The 16,805-nt window shown below is 37.1% G+C and overlaps 1 protein-coding gene across 3 annotated transcripts in view; it reads left to right on the top strand.

The window, feature by feature from the left end:
• The window catches only part of ntrk3b (neurotrophic tyrosine kinase, receptor, type 3b), a 142,448-nt gene extending 128,550 nt beyond the window's left edge, over positions 1–13,898 (top strand). For 2 of the 3 annotated variants that reach the window (XM_077228012.1, XM_077228013.1), the window contains 4 exons: positions 1,605–1,777; positions 4,959–5,202; positions 10,761–10,919; positions 12,459–13,898. In XM_077228012.1, the coding sequence (XP_077084127.1) occupies positions 1,605–1,777; positions 4,959–5,202; positions 10,761–10,919; positions 12,459–12,644 (762 nt within the window). In that variant the 3' untranslated portion in view covers positions 12,645–13,898. Of the gene's footprint in view, positions 1–1,604; positions 1,778–4,958; positions 5,203–9,528; positions 9,568–10,760; positions 10,920–12,458 lie in introns of all 3 variants that reach the window. The other variant, XM_077228011.1, reaches the window with a different exon arrangement.
• The last annotated feature ends 2,907 nt before the right edge of the window (positions 13,899–16,805 follow it).

The following is a 16,805-nucleotide window of genomic DNA, read 5'->3' as shown; positions in this document are numbered from 1 at the left end:
TAATATAATTTAACCACTGAAAAGCACTCTCCACATCTGAACTTGCTCTTCTAATTCAATGTACTGCCTCACCAGAGCCCATTGAAACTATTACATCATAAAGATAACTGAAGATACTGTGAAAATGCTTCAGTATCATGGGGACATCTTATGAACCCAGGGCTGTCAGGCCAGTTCTCCCAGTAGAACACTGCAACAGAAAGACAGCACGGGAAGACTGTGTTGAGTGCATGGCGCTAACACATCCCCTGACAGAATGAGTGCTTCACCATCTGTGTCATATACCCCATTCTCTGTCGATGTCTCCCTCTGCTTGTGTCAGAGAGATCAGGGGAATTCTGTAATTAAAATCAAATTGCATCATGTGCTGTTCAGGCAAAGTTACCATTTGATTGCTAGGAGCAGGACTCACAATGAAAAGGCTAGTAGCCATTTAGAAAAAAATTTTTTTTGTCATGTCATAAATACTTTGGTAAGGATACCCATCCTACAGATTGCCTGTGATTGAGATGCAAAATATTATCGCATTTCTCAAGTTCATGCTAAAATGTTTCTGTCTAAGCAAATTTGTATAGGTCAGAAAATATACATCAGACATGTTGGTAAAGAATAAAGCATTTCCCAAAATGGTAGATGTGCCATATGCTTTAGCTTAAGCTGGTGTCAGGAAATACAATTAAAGTCTCAAAACTCAGATTTACCTACCAGGGTAGCTTTTAATGGGAAAAATACACCCTAGGCCCAGAAAAACATGCCTCTAGGCTCTACATTTTTACATTCCATAAAAAAACATACCTACACATACAATTCACTGTAGTTTCCAGCTAATATGCACATTAGAGGTAGTAAAATGGCAACAACATTTATTATTTTTCACACAAATTATGATTACAGGGACAGCTTATCGATTAGACTTATCATTAGCCTATACCATAGCAAAAAATATTGAAAATTGTAACACTACATTCAAATATCCTCTGGCAGACTGGGTTAATGAAAATATCCAGCAAAATAAGGCATTCAATTGTGATATATTTTTCTGTTTGTGTTAAGATTTTATTTGAAATGTAAATTGTTCATTCACTAATGAACTTAGCCCTTAAGGCTGTAACACACCAAGCTAACGTCAAAGAACTAGCGTCGACAAAGCCGACTGAGTTGTCGCCTCACATTGGCTGCATTTGGGCTAAAAATCTGCTCTTAGCATGTGCATTCTGCACGTGTGTAAGGAAATAACTGTCTATATCAGCAGGTATCAATGGTCTATATTACTAAAACTAGCCCGAAAGCGATGGCCTATGCTGATGACCGTTGGCTTGGTGTGTCATGGCCCTTAAACATGACACTGTTTATGCCAAGTTGTGTCCCTGAAACACTTTTGTTTTGAGAAATCATGCTATGGCCTTTTGTTGTACATTTTCATCTCATTTCAGTTCATGGCAGACATCCTGAAATGCAATTAGGCATATTAGTCTAACCTTCGTCTCATTTCTCCTTGGCTAGAGGACAGCTTGAGTAAAAAACCCGGCATCCGACTCTCCCTCGATGCATTTGTTCTTGTCTTTACATCTCCTAGAGTAAACACACTTTCTACTTTCTCTCAGACTCTCAAAGATCCAACCCTGACTGCCAGAAAAGACTTTCAACGGGAGGCGGAGCTTCTCACCAACCTGCAGCACGAACACATTGTGATGTTCTACGGCGTGTGTGTGGACGGCGACCCTCTCATCATGGTGTTTGAATACATGAAGCATGGAGACCTCAATAAGTTTCTGAGGTAGTTATTTTTCATGTTATATAAAGAACAATGAATGCTAAAGAACGAAGCTTTGTCACAAAACTCATATTACCTCCCATCTAGCTTTTAATGGGAATTATACACCCTAGGTTCATTAGAAAAACATGCCTCTAGGCTCTACCTAAATTTTTACATTCCAAAAGCATACCTACACATACAATTCACTGTAGTTTCCAGCTCAAATGAACATTAGAGATAGTAAAATGCCAACAACTTTTATTAATTTCAAGATTTATTTTTGTGCGGTTCCTTGCACAATACTATGTTATCTTAAAATGCTTTTACCGTGCTAATGATTTGTAAACTAATACATTTTGATGTTTGCATCACATAATCAGTTGCAGACAAAACTGAAAGTGTTGTGAAACATGCAAGAAGTGACATACAGTAATATAATTTTGCAGAAATGCCGCCACGTGCACTAATTTTCAATGACCCTAGGTTGGAATTATAGGTGCGCTCTATAAGCAAAGGCTGTCTGAAAATGCAATAAGTAAAATTATTTTAGCTCCTAAGATACCTAATTTTGGCCAAAATATGTTGGATTATCACATGTATCCTCAATGAATCGTCTAATTACATCATGCGCTGCAACAAGCAATGAAAATTTCATTTTAATATGGTGGATGGAGCCAATCCAGAGGAACATTTTATTGCTAACATGTTGCACATGAGACTTAATTGAGTTCTGTTATTGTCTAATATTTCTCTTAAAATCTTTTTCAAGTATTAGGCACATAAGGTTGATAATCATTAAATGATGCAGTTTAAATTTGGTTAAAATGCAGTTTATGTAGACAGCTGCCTGTCCAGGCATTAGATAATGAAACAGCTCACTAGGTTTTGAAAGTCGCATGGATTGAGGCCATGCTAATTGTCATTTGGAGGGGAGATCTGTGAAAATATAAAGGCAGACAGAGTTCTGGAGTGAGATGATTGTCTTGTGGGAGCAAAGAGATGGGTGATGATAATAAATTAGTCTTTTTTTTTTAGTGAGAATATTTTCTTACACTTATGCAGATGGCCGGACTAGCATTTCAAGAAAAAGAAAAAAATACATTTTTTTCAAGTCTGGTGGTATTTAATGGACGCTAAAAAGATTTTGGCAGCAGACTCCAGGCTTCATGCAGATGATATGTTGAATTAAAAAGATTTAGCGAGAACTTCATGTAAAGCACACTAGAAAAGTCAGTGTAAATAACTTGGGGAACATTGCACAAGAGTGTACAGCCTAGTTTTTCAACAGCTTAGGATCGGAAAGTTTTTGTTCCTCTATACATTCGTTCCATAAACATTTCAAAAGTATTCTCCAGGAATAAGTTTTAAGTTATGATGTAACCAACAAATACTGAGTTGAATCCCAACTTGTGATTCAGCTTAGAGTTGGTTGTTTGGTTCATGACTCCCGAGCTTTGATTAGAATAAAAAAAGTAACACTTTTTCGATGGTTCACTTTAGACATTTTACTACCTATAAGTAACTTTGCAACTACCTCTCATTAGAGGTTTAGTGGACCGTCTGCTTAATATCTGATCAAACTTATTTTGATGCTTCCCCAATAGACATTCTACTGACTATACTTTGCAACAACATATTATTTTACTAATCCTAATCATAAGATAACAGTCTACTAACAGTTTACAAATATTCTAATGAGAGTTGACAGGGTAGTTGCAGAGTTACTTGTAGTTAGTAGTCGAATGTCTAAAGTGGACCATTGAGAAAAAAAAAGTAACCTAAAAAATATTTGAAATGGTAAATAAATATGTATGTAATTGAATCATAAAGGATGGTAGATTATAAATCTAATGACCGAGTTGTTTGATTTTACACTACCATTCAAAAGTTTGGGGTCAGTATGCTTTTTTTATTATTATTATTATTATTTTTTAAAGAAATACTATGTTGATACTTATAATTATGAATAAATGCTGTTCAAAAGAAAACATTCTAAAAAATAATGTATCATGGTTTACAGAAAAATATCAAAGCAGCACAACAGTTTTCAACATTGATAATTATAAGAATTGTCTTTTTTCCCAGCATATTAGAATGATTTCTGGAGGATCATGTGATACTGATCACTGTAATGATGCTGAAAATTCAGCTTTGCGTCACAGGAATAAATTACATTTTTAAATATATTAAAAAAGAAAACAGTTATATACCGTATTTCAAAATATTACAGATATGACTTTATTTTGATCAAATATATACTGCCTTTGTGAGTATGAGAAATATCTTTAAAAAAATACTTAAATGGTAGAGTATGTATAAAATGCTTTTAAGTTTATTGCACAATATTCATATACTGTATATACACAAGATAAATACTTGGGGGTTTTTTTTAGTGTAGAGAAACTGACAGTCGCTGCTGAGCACTTTTGGAGGGATTTCCATTTCCATGGCAACAGCAAACTCTCTGATTGGCAAATCTCTCTTCAGGATTATGGGTATTGTAGTTCACTGCGAATTTGCCAAAATAAATACAAATTTTCAACAATAATGTTGAAATCACTCTGACTTAGGCGGCTTAATCACCTCTTCAGACATCAAATCTTTTTAAATGTTGTTAAAAATCAATTTCTTTATTGAGAAAATGAATAGGATTCTTTCTCTTTTTTCCGGAACCAGACATTGCATTCTAAAGCAGAGCTCCCACTTGGATTGTTAGCTTCCTGATTGTTAGCTCTTCAAACATACAGTTGAAGAGCACGCTGCTGAAGAGGCACTGACCAGAAGAGATGCACAAATTACAGTCGAGCACTTTTCAACAGCCACCTTATGCAAATGCTGCTGCAATCAGACAAAAATCATTTTCCCTGAGTGAAGAGAAAATCGAAAAAGTTAACTGAATAGGTGATTTTATTTCTCCACAGTTGAAGTCAAAACACATCTTTCTTTGCCTTGACTTACTCACTTCAAATCAGACAGCTTTACAGGATTAAAGGATTAGAGGGGGAATTATTTTATGGAGCAATAAGGCAGTGCGTTTGAACATTTTGACCCTGTGCCCTTTTACATTGATCCATAATCAATTTTCCCTGCTCGGATCCTAAATGTAAGTAATTGCAAAAACCTGGACGTAGCTCAGCACTGAAGGACAATTACTGCCAAGACTGACAAGTGTAACCATCATGACTTTCTCCCCACATTTCAGAGCCCATGGTCCAGACGCCATGATCCTCGTGGATGGCCAACCGATGCAGTCTAACGGGGAACTTGGTCTCTCGCAGATGCTTCATATCGGTTCACAGATAGCGGCAGGCATGATCTACCTGTCCTCTCAGCATTTTGTGCACCGCGACTTGGCCACCCGCAACTGCCTCGTGGGTAACGGCCTGCTTGTGAAAATTGGAGACTTCGGGATGTCCAGAGACATATACAGCTCTGATTACTATCGAGTAAGTATCGCAACAGTTTAATTACGTTTTAATGTTTGCTGACAAAAACTTTTTATGGCATCATTGCAAGTACATTTCTGGACTTAAAGTCCACACTTCTGCACTAAAAGCATAGGAATGTCCTGGGTTCTGAATGATCTCTATATTGCCACCAAAAATAATTAATATTACATTTTTTAAATTTTATTTTATTAAGTTGAAAACAAAAACTACGGTCACAGTAAGGCACCTTCAAATTAGAGTAAAATCCATGTACTTAAAAAAACGCTTTTTGTTAAAACACTTACATAGGAATTGACGCACAAAAAAATGCACATTGAAAAATCCATCATTTACTTACCCTAATGTCATTTACAGTACAAACCTGTATGACTTTCTTGACTATTTTGAAAAATGTCTGTCTCTCAAAATAACATTGGACCCCATTGACTTTCATTGTATTGACACAATTAGAGAAAGCATTCTTGCTTTACACGAGTGGAAATATTGTAGTATAACTTTGAAAAGAAAAGCAAGCGATTTAAATCACATTAGTCTCACTTTAACATATAATGTTTACGTTTTGTATATTTTAATGTTTTATTGCTTTACCTGATAACTTCCATTGTAAGTGTCAAGACTATAATCATAATTTGCTTGCAAATTATGTTTAGTTGCATAAACATCCTGGACAGAACATTTTAAGTCTTTGGTAAAATTATGTTCAATTTGCAATCCCATCAATAAATAGCACAAATGAGGGAAGATCATTTTTGGAATACCAATAGCTATCTATTAGATCTAGTTAAACGCAAGGACAACAAAATCTCAGAGAGATTTGATTGTGGAGAGTCTTTGCATTCAAGCCGGTCGTAAGCTGAAGGTCTCACACAGGCCAGATACATCTTTATCAGCCGCACATGCGCACAATTATGCACTGTCTGCAATATTGACAAAGCAGAGGGATTATGAAATTGTTACCGCATTGGACACGTTCACTGTGTCAAGTGATTATAAATAGCGGATCCTGCCAAGCACGTAATCCACACATGGCGAGTCATATTGACGTTTGTTGTCCTCTGGGGCTCGAGCGTCTGGCCACAGGAATGGAGCATGACTGGAAGAGAGATTGAGGTACTTTCATCAGTGACCAATTCAGAGCCGCCTTCGTCAAGATGTTATAAGTGGCACATCGACTTCCTACCACCTAATGGCTTGCCGAGTATCTTTTTGCATGAGATGTTTTTGATAAACTGTTTAGAGCCGCTGATGGTTGTAAACAGATTCAGTGAAGATGACAGCACAGGCTCGATCCCATGAATAAGCTGCAGATTGTCAATGATTGTGTCTTCACCACAAATAACTGATTACACACAATAAACAAGTGACATGGACAGGTTACCCTATCACTTTTTTGTGGTTTTTTTTTTAATAAACAACTAATGTCAATGTCATCACTTTCAATAGCCCGTATTTTCTTTATGAATTCTAATATCTGTTTCTACTAGATATTTAGCCAAGTGTTTTAAATGGTTGGAGAAATCTGTTATCGGTCATGGATGCATGAATCTGCTTCCCCTGATACGAAGTATAAAATTGTAAATGCCCAGAGACTAGCTCTAGCAGGGCTGTAATCCATTCTCCAGCATGCTGCTTTGCTCTTCATACCCATAATCCAATCTAGCCCTCTACCACTGAGCCACAGACTAACCAGTAATCCAGTTTACAAACTACCAAGATAAAAACATGTTGCCTTCTTCCTGAAACCCACTCCATGCTGACAGAACGGAAATATGGTCAATCAGCAGACAGAAATTTTTTTTCTCCATTTTCAATCGTGCTCATGCTGTAGTCTCAACCACAAAGCCCAAGGTGATACAGTGGATTGTGGTTTGAATGATTGCTTAACCAATTTTAGTTGCTCATCTTAAAGAGGGATTTAAAAGTAATTTGAATTATTTAAGTATCAGGACGTGTGCGTGTCTCCTTTAAGCCTATTATTAAGATCACTGTTATTCGGCTAGTTTAAATTGTGAATTAACAATTCACACGAATATTTCCAGTAACTCTAATACAATTTGAACTACTAATTATGCTGAGATACATGTATGTAATCATGTACTATAACATAGCACAACTTCGTTGTACTGAGGTACATTTTGCTGTATATTTTTCAAATTTGAATTTAAAAGTCAACCTCAATTTAACTCTGAATGGCAAACAACCGTGCAAGACACTAGCCGCCTTTCCATTACAGATGTGCGCAAAACTTTTGCGATATTTTCTAAATGTCGATAAAAAACTATTGCGAAATGACGGCGTTTCCATTAACCGATGTTATGCAACTGAAACGTAATTTTTTCTTTAACGATAAGTCATTCCAATAATTATGGCAACGGATGTTGGTAGGTTAATATATCCCAGCCACCACACCATTATTTTTAAGTGAAGGAGACATAGGCATGTTATCCAAGCATTAATAGCAAGGAAAGCCCCTTATACTTGGGAGCGGCCAAGTATGACGTGTTTCTGGGTGTTTCTCCCTCCTATCTGCTTCAAGGTCTTGATTGGGGCATTTCCTTGTGGTTTAAAATCCAGTATTCCCATAATTCTTTGGTCTTTTATGAGATTAATAAAGAACTCTGTCTTGTCTTCTGTCCAAGCATACCGCACCATATATGTCAGGTGACTTGTAAATGCGCAAAAAACGTTTCCATTGCAGTTTTGCAAAATATTCCTTTTGAATTGCCTGAAAAACCACCTCATACAAAGATAAAAACTTTTTGTTGCAATATATGGGAGTTTTTGCCAAATTGACTTGTTTCCATTGGGCGTATTTTCATATCGCAATTTGCACAATTTAAAGGGTAATGGAAATACGACTATTTTTAGAGGTCTTTGTAGATAAAACTTGCTGATTACAAGGGTTGACCGAACATATTGATGTTTTTAATTAGCTACGCTTTCAGATATACAGTATTTTTTAGTAAAACACAAAAGTGATGCTTTCACTGCAGGGTACTGCAATGAACTTACATGAGAAGAATCTGTATAATACAGCTTTTTATTTCACTACATCACTAGTTTGCTGAATTTTCTTTAAAGAGAACATGTCAGAGCTTAAATGACAAATAGAGCAATGATTACTCATTAAGCCACTTCATTGGATTTCTGTAACAGGACATACTTTATTCAGTATATTGTAAATTTAATTTAATTCAGTATGTATTGCATGTCTGTCATCTTTTTGCTCATTGACACACACAACCACTCCCAGATACTGTACAAAAGTGTGATTTCACGTGTCATTGCTTTATGACATGTCACAACACAATTCATAACGTGACACTATTATGTCTTGTTGCAGAGTTACTATTTGAAGACCTTTTCTTTGGTTAATTACCCTCGAGTTACCAGTTTGAGACGTTACCGCATTAAGAGCTTCCAGAAACGTCCTGTTCACCCCGTCGCTTTGCATCCTCTCCTGACTAGCACTTGCAATAAGAGCAGTAGAAATACAAATAAACTGACTCAGACCTTTACAGAGCACAGGCTGCAAGGATTCCGATAAGATATTGACTATATGCAGTGGACAGTAGTCACAGGAACCTACTTGGCTAATTTCTAATGTGGCGGTAGACATTCATTAGTCTACTCTCTGCCAGCCGGAAGTAAGATCAATGTAACGCCAAACAACAGAGGGAATAGTAATTACAAAGAGAACTCCACACTGAGCTGGAAGGGCTCCAGCAATACCCAGCAGTCTTCTTCACAGGCATTTCATGCTGGCACAACGTGATGAATGTAGTGGAATTGACGTGAATAAGAAATAGATTTGAGAATAAGCCATTTTAATCGAAGCTGAGTTCATGCGCAATTAATGCATTATTGTTTAGTCAATTAGGCTCAACTAGCGGAGGACTTTCAGATCATTATTAAAGCTAATAGTATCAATATATTATTTGCTATAAAAACACTAAGGATTTGTTCTGTTGATTTGTTACATTCTCGCATCAAAAAGTGTTACAGAGTGGGTCGGGATAATCGATAAGCTGTTTTGTATTGTTTTTAAGTCTTAAGGTGATGATACTCAGAGCAATGTTGCTGGGCAATCTTGCCGAGCAATTGTTACTTGGGCACTTTCCCATTGAAAATGGGCAATAAATTTATCTCTAATTTAGATCGGTTGTGGGCCCTGTGTCTCATCTGGTTGCCCGTTGACGGCAACATTGGCCAGCAACATTGCCCAAACAGTTCCCCTGTGTATCATCACCTTTATTCTGTTACATACTGTAAGAGTTCCACATGAGCAGTGAAGAAGACTTTCTGTCTGTTGCTTTCATTAAGGACCTCTCAGATGGTCTGTCAACTATGGCTGCAGTCAAAGTAAGCGATTTACATTTACATATACATTTAATCATTTAGCAGACACTTTTATCCAAAGTGACTTACAACTGAGGAGAACAATAGAAGCAATCAAACCAACAATAAGGAAAACAAAATGCAAGTGCTGTGACTAGTCCCAGTTAGTCTAGCACAGTACACATAGCAAGGTGTTAATATTAGTATTAAGGGGTCAAGTGATTTTGCTTATTGCACCATTAAATAATTGGAATCAACACCCAAACAAAGACTTTTGTGAATATTTGTTAGATGTCTGGTGTGTGCATGTGTCTGTGTCTGTTGAAAACAATATTGTGTTTGTACATAGTCTTGGCTGTGTAAATCGGGTTACGATCACGTAAGACCTTTTGGACCCGCGTTAATACTGGAAAAACTTTCCAGTTCTGGAGAGGCGTTATAGAGCGGGAATGCACTATAAACAAAAAAAACTTGCTTTTTTTCTGCTGGATACATAAGTAACATTGGTTTTGCTGTTTCACAGAACCAAGATATGCTGCTGTAAGCTGTTGTTGTTCTTAAATCAAAGCTGATTCATCCATACGAGCTGTCTGATGCGCCAGCTGTTTGTCTGTGCTTGTGCAATGACGTGAGGGGTTTGTTTGTTTTGGGTGTCGATTCCAAAAACCTACAGCGTTTCTCAGAAATCGCTTACTGCATCTTTAACCCCCTTAGACCAGCTACCTAGTGGTAAGAACTCCAAAATAGGTGACTACACATAATATAGATATACATTTTTTGCAATCATAAAAAGTTAGGACACAAAGTCTTCTGTCACTTCCAAATAAAACATTTTTGGGGTTTGGGTTTTGAACACTGAAATTGATGCATTTAGTCTCGAGTATATTTATTTACATGCACCTCCGTTTAAAAGTTTGAGGTCAGTAAGATATTTTGTTATCTTTGAAAAAAGTACCTTAATTCTGAGTTAAGTGCACAATCTGCTTGAACTTACTGAAAAATATACACAGGGACCGGTAATAAATAATTTGTCACAATGCGTTATTGTGACGTGCGTATGTACTGTATCTTGTTTTAGTTATTCAAAAGAGCTTTTCTTAACCAGTTAGAGCTAAAGTAGTAGACTAAGCTGTTAGCTTGATACATAGAAAGGGAAATGTCATCCATACCACGTAAGATGTTTGTGAGCAATGCTTGATGTGTAATCTGTCTTCTAGGTGGGAGGTCACACCATGCTGCCCATTCGCTGGATGCCTCCGGAGAGCATTATGTACAGGAAGTTCTCAACAGAGAGTGATGTGTGGAGCTTTGGAGTCATTATGTGGGAGATCTTCACCTATGGGAAACAGCCATGGTTTCAGTTATCCAATAATGAGGTAAATGTTCACATGGCGAAAAGGAGCCATTATTAGAACGTCAGTGTGAATATGACATTTTTAGAATGTGAGTGTGATCTCTATTGGAGGGGTGTCATGTCATGCTGTCGGAGATCAGGTTAGCAGCTTACATCTAGCCACACAATCAGTGGTTTCCTGCTGGTATTGAGAATCGAACCTGTGACCTTTGGGTTACAGGTCCGACTCTCTAACCATTAGGTCACAACTAGTCACAACTCTAACCATTAGGACACTGGCAGAATTTCATTTGAGGTGAAAGTTGCAATGATCATCAATCAGTTGTTGGCGAACTTTAAACAAGCGATCTAAGACTTCACAAAAGGATTTACAAAATTGTCAAATTGTGGCTCAACAGTGTGAACCTGGCTTAACACTGAGGGTACGTTTGCACAACAACAATATATTTAAAACGGAGATATTTTACCTTTGAGTTTTCCGTGTACAGATGATACCATTGTCAAAACGATTCCCATTCCCACGGATCCACGAAAACGACTAAAAACCCTGTATTCTGCTGCCAGGTCATTAGTTGACGATGAAACACTATAGACTGAACACGTGATACACATGTGCATTTTGCAGAGATTTGTTTTTTTGTTTTATTTTTTTACACAAAGACCCTTTTAAAAAACTTGCATTCTGAAACCCGGTTTCAAAAATTTGCATTTTCAGGCACCCAAAACCGCTGTTGTCGTCGTAAATTGAAAGGTCAAAACACATAAAAAGTTTTTAGTTTTTAGTTGAAAACGGTCTTGTGTAAACAGCCCCTGAATCTATTGGGAGTTTATTGTGTGTGAATTATGGGAATGGTACAATCAAGGAGTTTGTCCCAAAAATCTCACCATTGTTTCATCGACTTTTGCTGTATCGGACTGGGGTGCGTTTCCCAAAAGCATTGTTTGCCAACTATGGTCGCAACAAGTTCCGTCGTTATCAGCATAGTTCAACGAGTCTGTGTTTACCGAAAACATAATTCCAAGTTACGAACATTCGCAAAACAGCTCTCGAGCTTTGGTTTGAAGTTCACCACAGTGGTAAGAGTTTCTTGTTTGCATGACATGTGGACTTAAATCCTTATCTTGAGCCAAATAAGCAAGCTGACATTCAGTACAATCTGTATCTTTTATTTAGAATACATACGCGTCATTTACGTCTTTTAGTTTGTCAAGAGATTTAAAGCGTAATTTTAGAACGAATTACTACAAAAGAACGAGCCTATGATTGAATCTGGAAATAAAGCAAAATAACTGAGAAGTATGAGAAATACTGTTTCGGGAAACAGTCGTAACTAGCTGCTTGATTTCTTCAACGATGCATCGTACTATGGTAGTTAATGATGGCAGCGAGTTCCATCATTGTACGGGAAACGCACCTCTGGTCGGGATGCTCAAACAACGAGTCATAGTGTGCAACATTACTTATATTTGACTCTGCATGTGAAATAGCATAAACAAATTGCACGCATCACCTCCAAATCAATTCCACACATTTGCTCATTTCTGTCTCTCTCTTTTGCAGGTCATTGAATGCATTACTCAAGGTCGGGTTCTAGACAGGCCTCGCCTGTGTCCTAAGGAGGTGTACGACCTCATGTTAGGCTGCTGGCAAAGAGAGCCGCAACAACGACTAAACATCAAAGACATTCAGAAAGTCCTTTACGCTCTGGGAAAAGCCACGCCTGTCTACTTGGACATCCTTGGCTGAGACTGGTGCAACGCCTCTCACCAGAATCAAACACAATCCAGGAATAACCAAACAAGCCCTTTTCCCGCGTCGGCGCTCCACTGTAAAAACACCAACACGTCGGAGATGGACTTCAAGTGCCTGCAACACTTTTTTCAATACACTGGGTATACATAAAAAAGTAAAAAATATTTAAAAACAAACTTTTACATTTTGTTTACTGGTACAGTATATAGTGTACAGAATTATTCTACAAAGACAGAAAAACGTTTCCTAAAAAGTGGTGGCAAAAGCAGAATGTTGCCTTTGATTGGTGGCACTGTGTTTGAGAAATGATTTTCAGTGTTTCATTTTATAAGCATATATACACATATATGAATATATTTTTATTTATTTTGTTTTCATTTCGAAGGTAAAGTATGGGTGCCTGTCATGTTTAGTGCTGTTGATATATTATCTTTTCAAGACGGCTGCTCTTTGGTTCTGCTCTGCTTTAACAGCTGGGATATTGTGAGAAAAGCCTTATTATGTTTTGATTATTTTCCCGCTGCTGCAGTCAGCATCTTTCTCCTTTATTTTTTTGTTCCTGCAACTTTGATTTTATGATCTATAGCTCTTAAGCGGGCGACTTGGAACCTTAAGAACACTAAAGCGTTGATATATTTTCATTGTATGTGATTGTATATACTGTACATTTATATTCTCGTCAACCTGTTAACTTATTTTAATGTGTTTTGATTTATTTTATGACACTAGGGTTATTTTGTGACTTACTCTTCAGAAAGGGTCAGCCAGGAGAGAACATAAATATCACACAGTATCTTTAGATGAGCACTTGGCGGCTCATTATTAATACAGGGTCTCTAATATTGTTTGAGGGAAAAACACATCACGGTCTGTAACCGTGCTGCCGTACTTTTTCTGATCACCAAAACTGAATGTGGTAAAACAAGAACTAAACTGCAGGTTCAATATCACAGAGATCCTAAAATGACACCTGTTTGAATTAATGTTTCGTAATCTTCATAGCATTTGATAAATGCCATCGCATCTAAAGTTAACGATTTCATGTTGTTGTCTGTAGCTAAACATGTTATTCCAGGGGCTGTTTCTCTGAGATGTTTGTCGATACGACACCAAATCTTGTTGACAGCAGGATTTCGATGTCAACGGATTCTCTTGCCTCTTTGCAGTACCACAGATATTTGCAAACGACATATTCAAATGTATGTTTAGATTAAATATTAAATAAATATCAGAACCTTGTCAGATGAAGTCTTTTCTGTCCGTTGTGTTTAGGCAGTCCATTGTTTGTTCAAAGATTTATGGCATAACCTAGTTTTGACTCTATCTGTCAAGAAATTCATTGTGACTCTTTTTCTGCTCTTGAGGCAAAGGAGAGAGGGATTGGTTGTGGCCAATTGAGCATGGGGAAGTGTGAATAACAGCCTTGGTTGGTCCACACAACTGATGTAGTGCCTTGCTGGCTAGCAGTTAACTGAGGGAAATGCCTGTGGGTGTAACGTATTTAAATGTGGCCATTTCTTTGAAAGATTTTAATAATTCCTTGTAATAAAACAGACATTTTAAAATGCGTAAATTGGGCAAATCATATCATGTATTCAGCCTGCATTAAGTTTATTCATGTTAAAATTGAGGCCATTCGCAATGGCTGTCAGGCTTAACAATTAACCAAAAATCGCGATTCACCCATTAGATGTAAAATATGCTCGAATGCCTGAGATAGAAAAATTGTATTCTATAAATTTAATGTTGCAAGTTATGCAATTACCATATTCCATTATACTTTATATGTCAACATTTGATTCATAGCAATCCAGGCAATTTAACATGTACATCTACAAATATGCCCAGGTCATATTTCACTCAAAAATTACAAGAAATAATAAATTATATTTTGCTTTAAAAAAAAAAAAAAGGAAACTATTTTTGAAATAGCACTGTAACATTTAATGACAATTAAGCACATGCAACCCCCAATACTCATTAATATAATGTTTAACATATACATGCAATGCATTAATTCATCATGGTAGTTTGTTATATTGATTTTTTTTATATTCTGTTACAGTCTCTGAATTATTGGAATATCTGCTTGTCATGATAATGTTACAATGCAAACTATCAATATTGGGTTCATTTTCAGCCTCTTTAAGCTCCAGTAGGTAACTTTTGTAAACAAATATTTGTTAAAACTGTCATTATATCCTGACAGTAGAATATGAGACAGATAATCTGTGAAAAAATCAAGCTCCTCTGGCTCCTCCCAGTGGTCCTATTGCCATTTTCAGAAATACACCGCTCCTGGTCAGAAACAACCAATCAGAGCCAGGATGAATGTCTTAGCAGTGTCAATCACGCTCGTGTACGCGCTGATCACCCCTCTCTTGCACAGCGCGAGCGCGTACCGTCATTCAAGCTCAAGATTGCCAGTGTGCTGCAGCTGTGCTAATGGCGGAGAAACAACCTAAACTGCCAATTTCTAGAGTGGCACCTGCTCATAAAGCAAAGAGGTAAAAGGAAAAAGACTGATGATGATAAAAAATCGATAAAGAAAGAATTAGACAGAGCCCATTTGACTCGGTGACAAAACTCTAGCAGCATAACATGTAGATAAAATGTCACACACTGTGGTAAGCAACAATTGAAACCTGCTAATTCACTGGCTTGTCATGTTGCTGAAATAATGTCCTAGCAAACCTTATCTAGCATTACATATCACTAGAATAATTACTAACATACTGTAACGTTAGTTACCGTTATATTAACGTTATATTACTAGCTATTTATGACCTATAGAAAGAGTGCAACGTTATAAAGTTACATGTATTGCAAAATACATAATAATTGGAGGACCAAGTTTGTAGTCAAAGTATGGGCAGGCCATAGTCAATGTAAACATATTGTTGATGTTTCGTCCCTATTAGTGAATGTTCCATAACTGTTTATAATCCGCCGTCATCGGTGGTCCTGCTTACTAGCCTGCGCGTTCATGGCAGGCTCCGCTGTGGGGGAGGAGCTGTGGAGGGAGGACTGTAGCGCAGCAGAGAGCAAGGGGGTTGGACCTGAAAATTGTGCTTCTTCAAATTTTCAGGCTATGTCAACGTTTTCTCAAAACTCCCTACTGCAGCTTTAAGGCTTTAAATAAAAATGTTTTGCATAAAAAAAATATTGACTTAGTTTGGTGTGAAATGTGACCTGGACATTTCATTCATGGACAATATGGAGCATGGCAAAGTGCAAGTTAAAGGACGAAGAAAATTTGTGTAGTTCCTAATAGGGCTTAGTCTGTAAATATATTGTGTCCTGGTTCTGAAATAATTTAACCATCACAGTTTCCACTGGATAACTAGAGATTACTCTAGCTACTGGATAATTTCTTCATCACAAATGATGATCGTATGGCTTTTACAGTGATATAATTTGACACTCTACCCTTAACTGGAACTCTGTATGTATGAGCCACTCAAGCTTAGCTAGATGTGATTGCTTCAGGCAGATGAAGATGTTGCCTGTCAATGGTGTTATCATAATGAAGGATGGGCTTTCAGGGGGAACATTGTAAACCCTAGCTGTTTCAGTGTCACTATTGACTCTCTTAAAGGGATAGTTCAACCAAAAATGAAAATTCTGTCATCATTTAATTACCCTCAAGTTGTTCCAAACATGTATGAATTACATACTGTTCAACAGAAAGTTATTTTACAGAATATCAGTAATCGAAAAGTTGATGGATCCCATTGACTTCCATCGTATTTTTTTTCCTACTTTGGAAGTCAATGGGGCCCATCAACTATCTTGTTACCAACATTCTTTAAAATATCTTCTTTTGTGTTCAGCAGAATAAAGAAATTCATACAGGTTTGGAATAAGTAAATGGTGAGTAAATGACTTTTCATTTTTGGGTGAACTATCCCTTTAAGGGTGTACAGCTTTATTCAGTGTAACTCTTAGAACTGGTAAATAAAGGGACGGGGGGTCTTGGAATTATTTTATTTTTTTCGAATCAAACCAAGCAAAGCCGGTGAATGATCCAAATATGGAAAATGGGAACAAAGGGAAAGTCACGTTGGGGAACTATGTGGTGCTTGCTCATGTCACCCCAGAGCAATATCCAATTCCGACGACAGGTGTTGACACCTAGATTAACCTTGGTTTGCA

Source organism: Siphateles boraxobius, unplaced genomic scaffold, assembly GCF_051911475.1.
Source record: "Siphateles boraxobius isolate OS27281-9 unplaced genomic scaffold, OSU_SipBor_1 130, whole genome shotgun sequence".
NCBI classification, from domain to species: Eukaryota; Metazoa; Chordata; class Actinopteri; order Cypriniformes; family Leuciscidae; genus Siphateles; species Siphateles boraxobius.
This window is presented reverse-complemented; position numbering and strand designations above follow the sequence as displayed.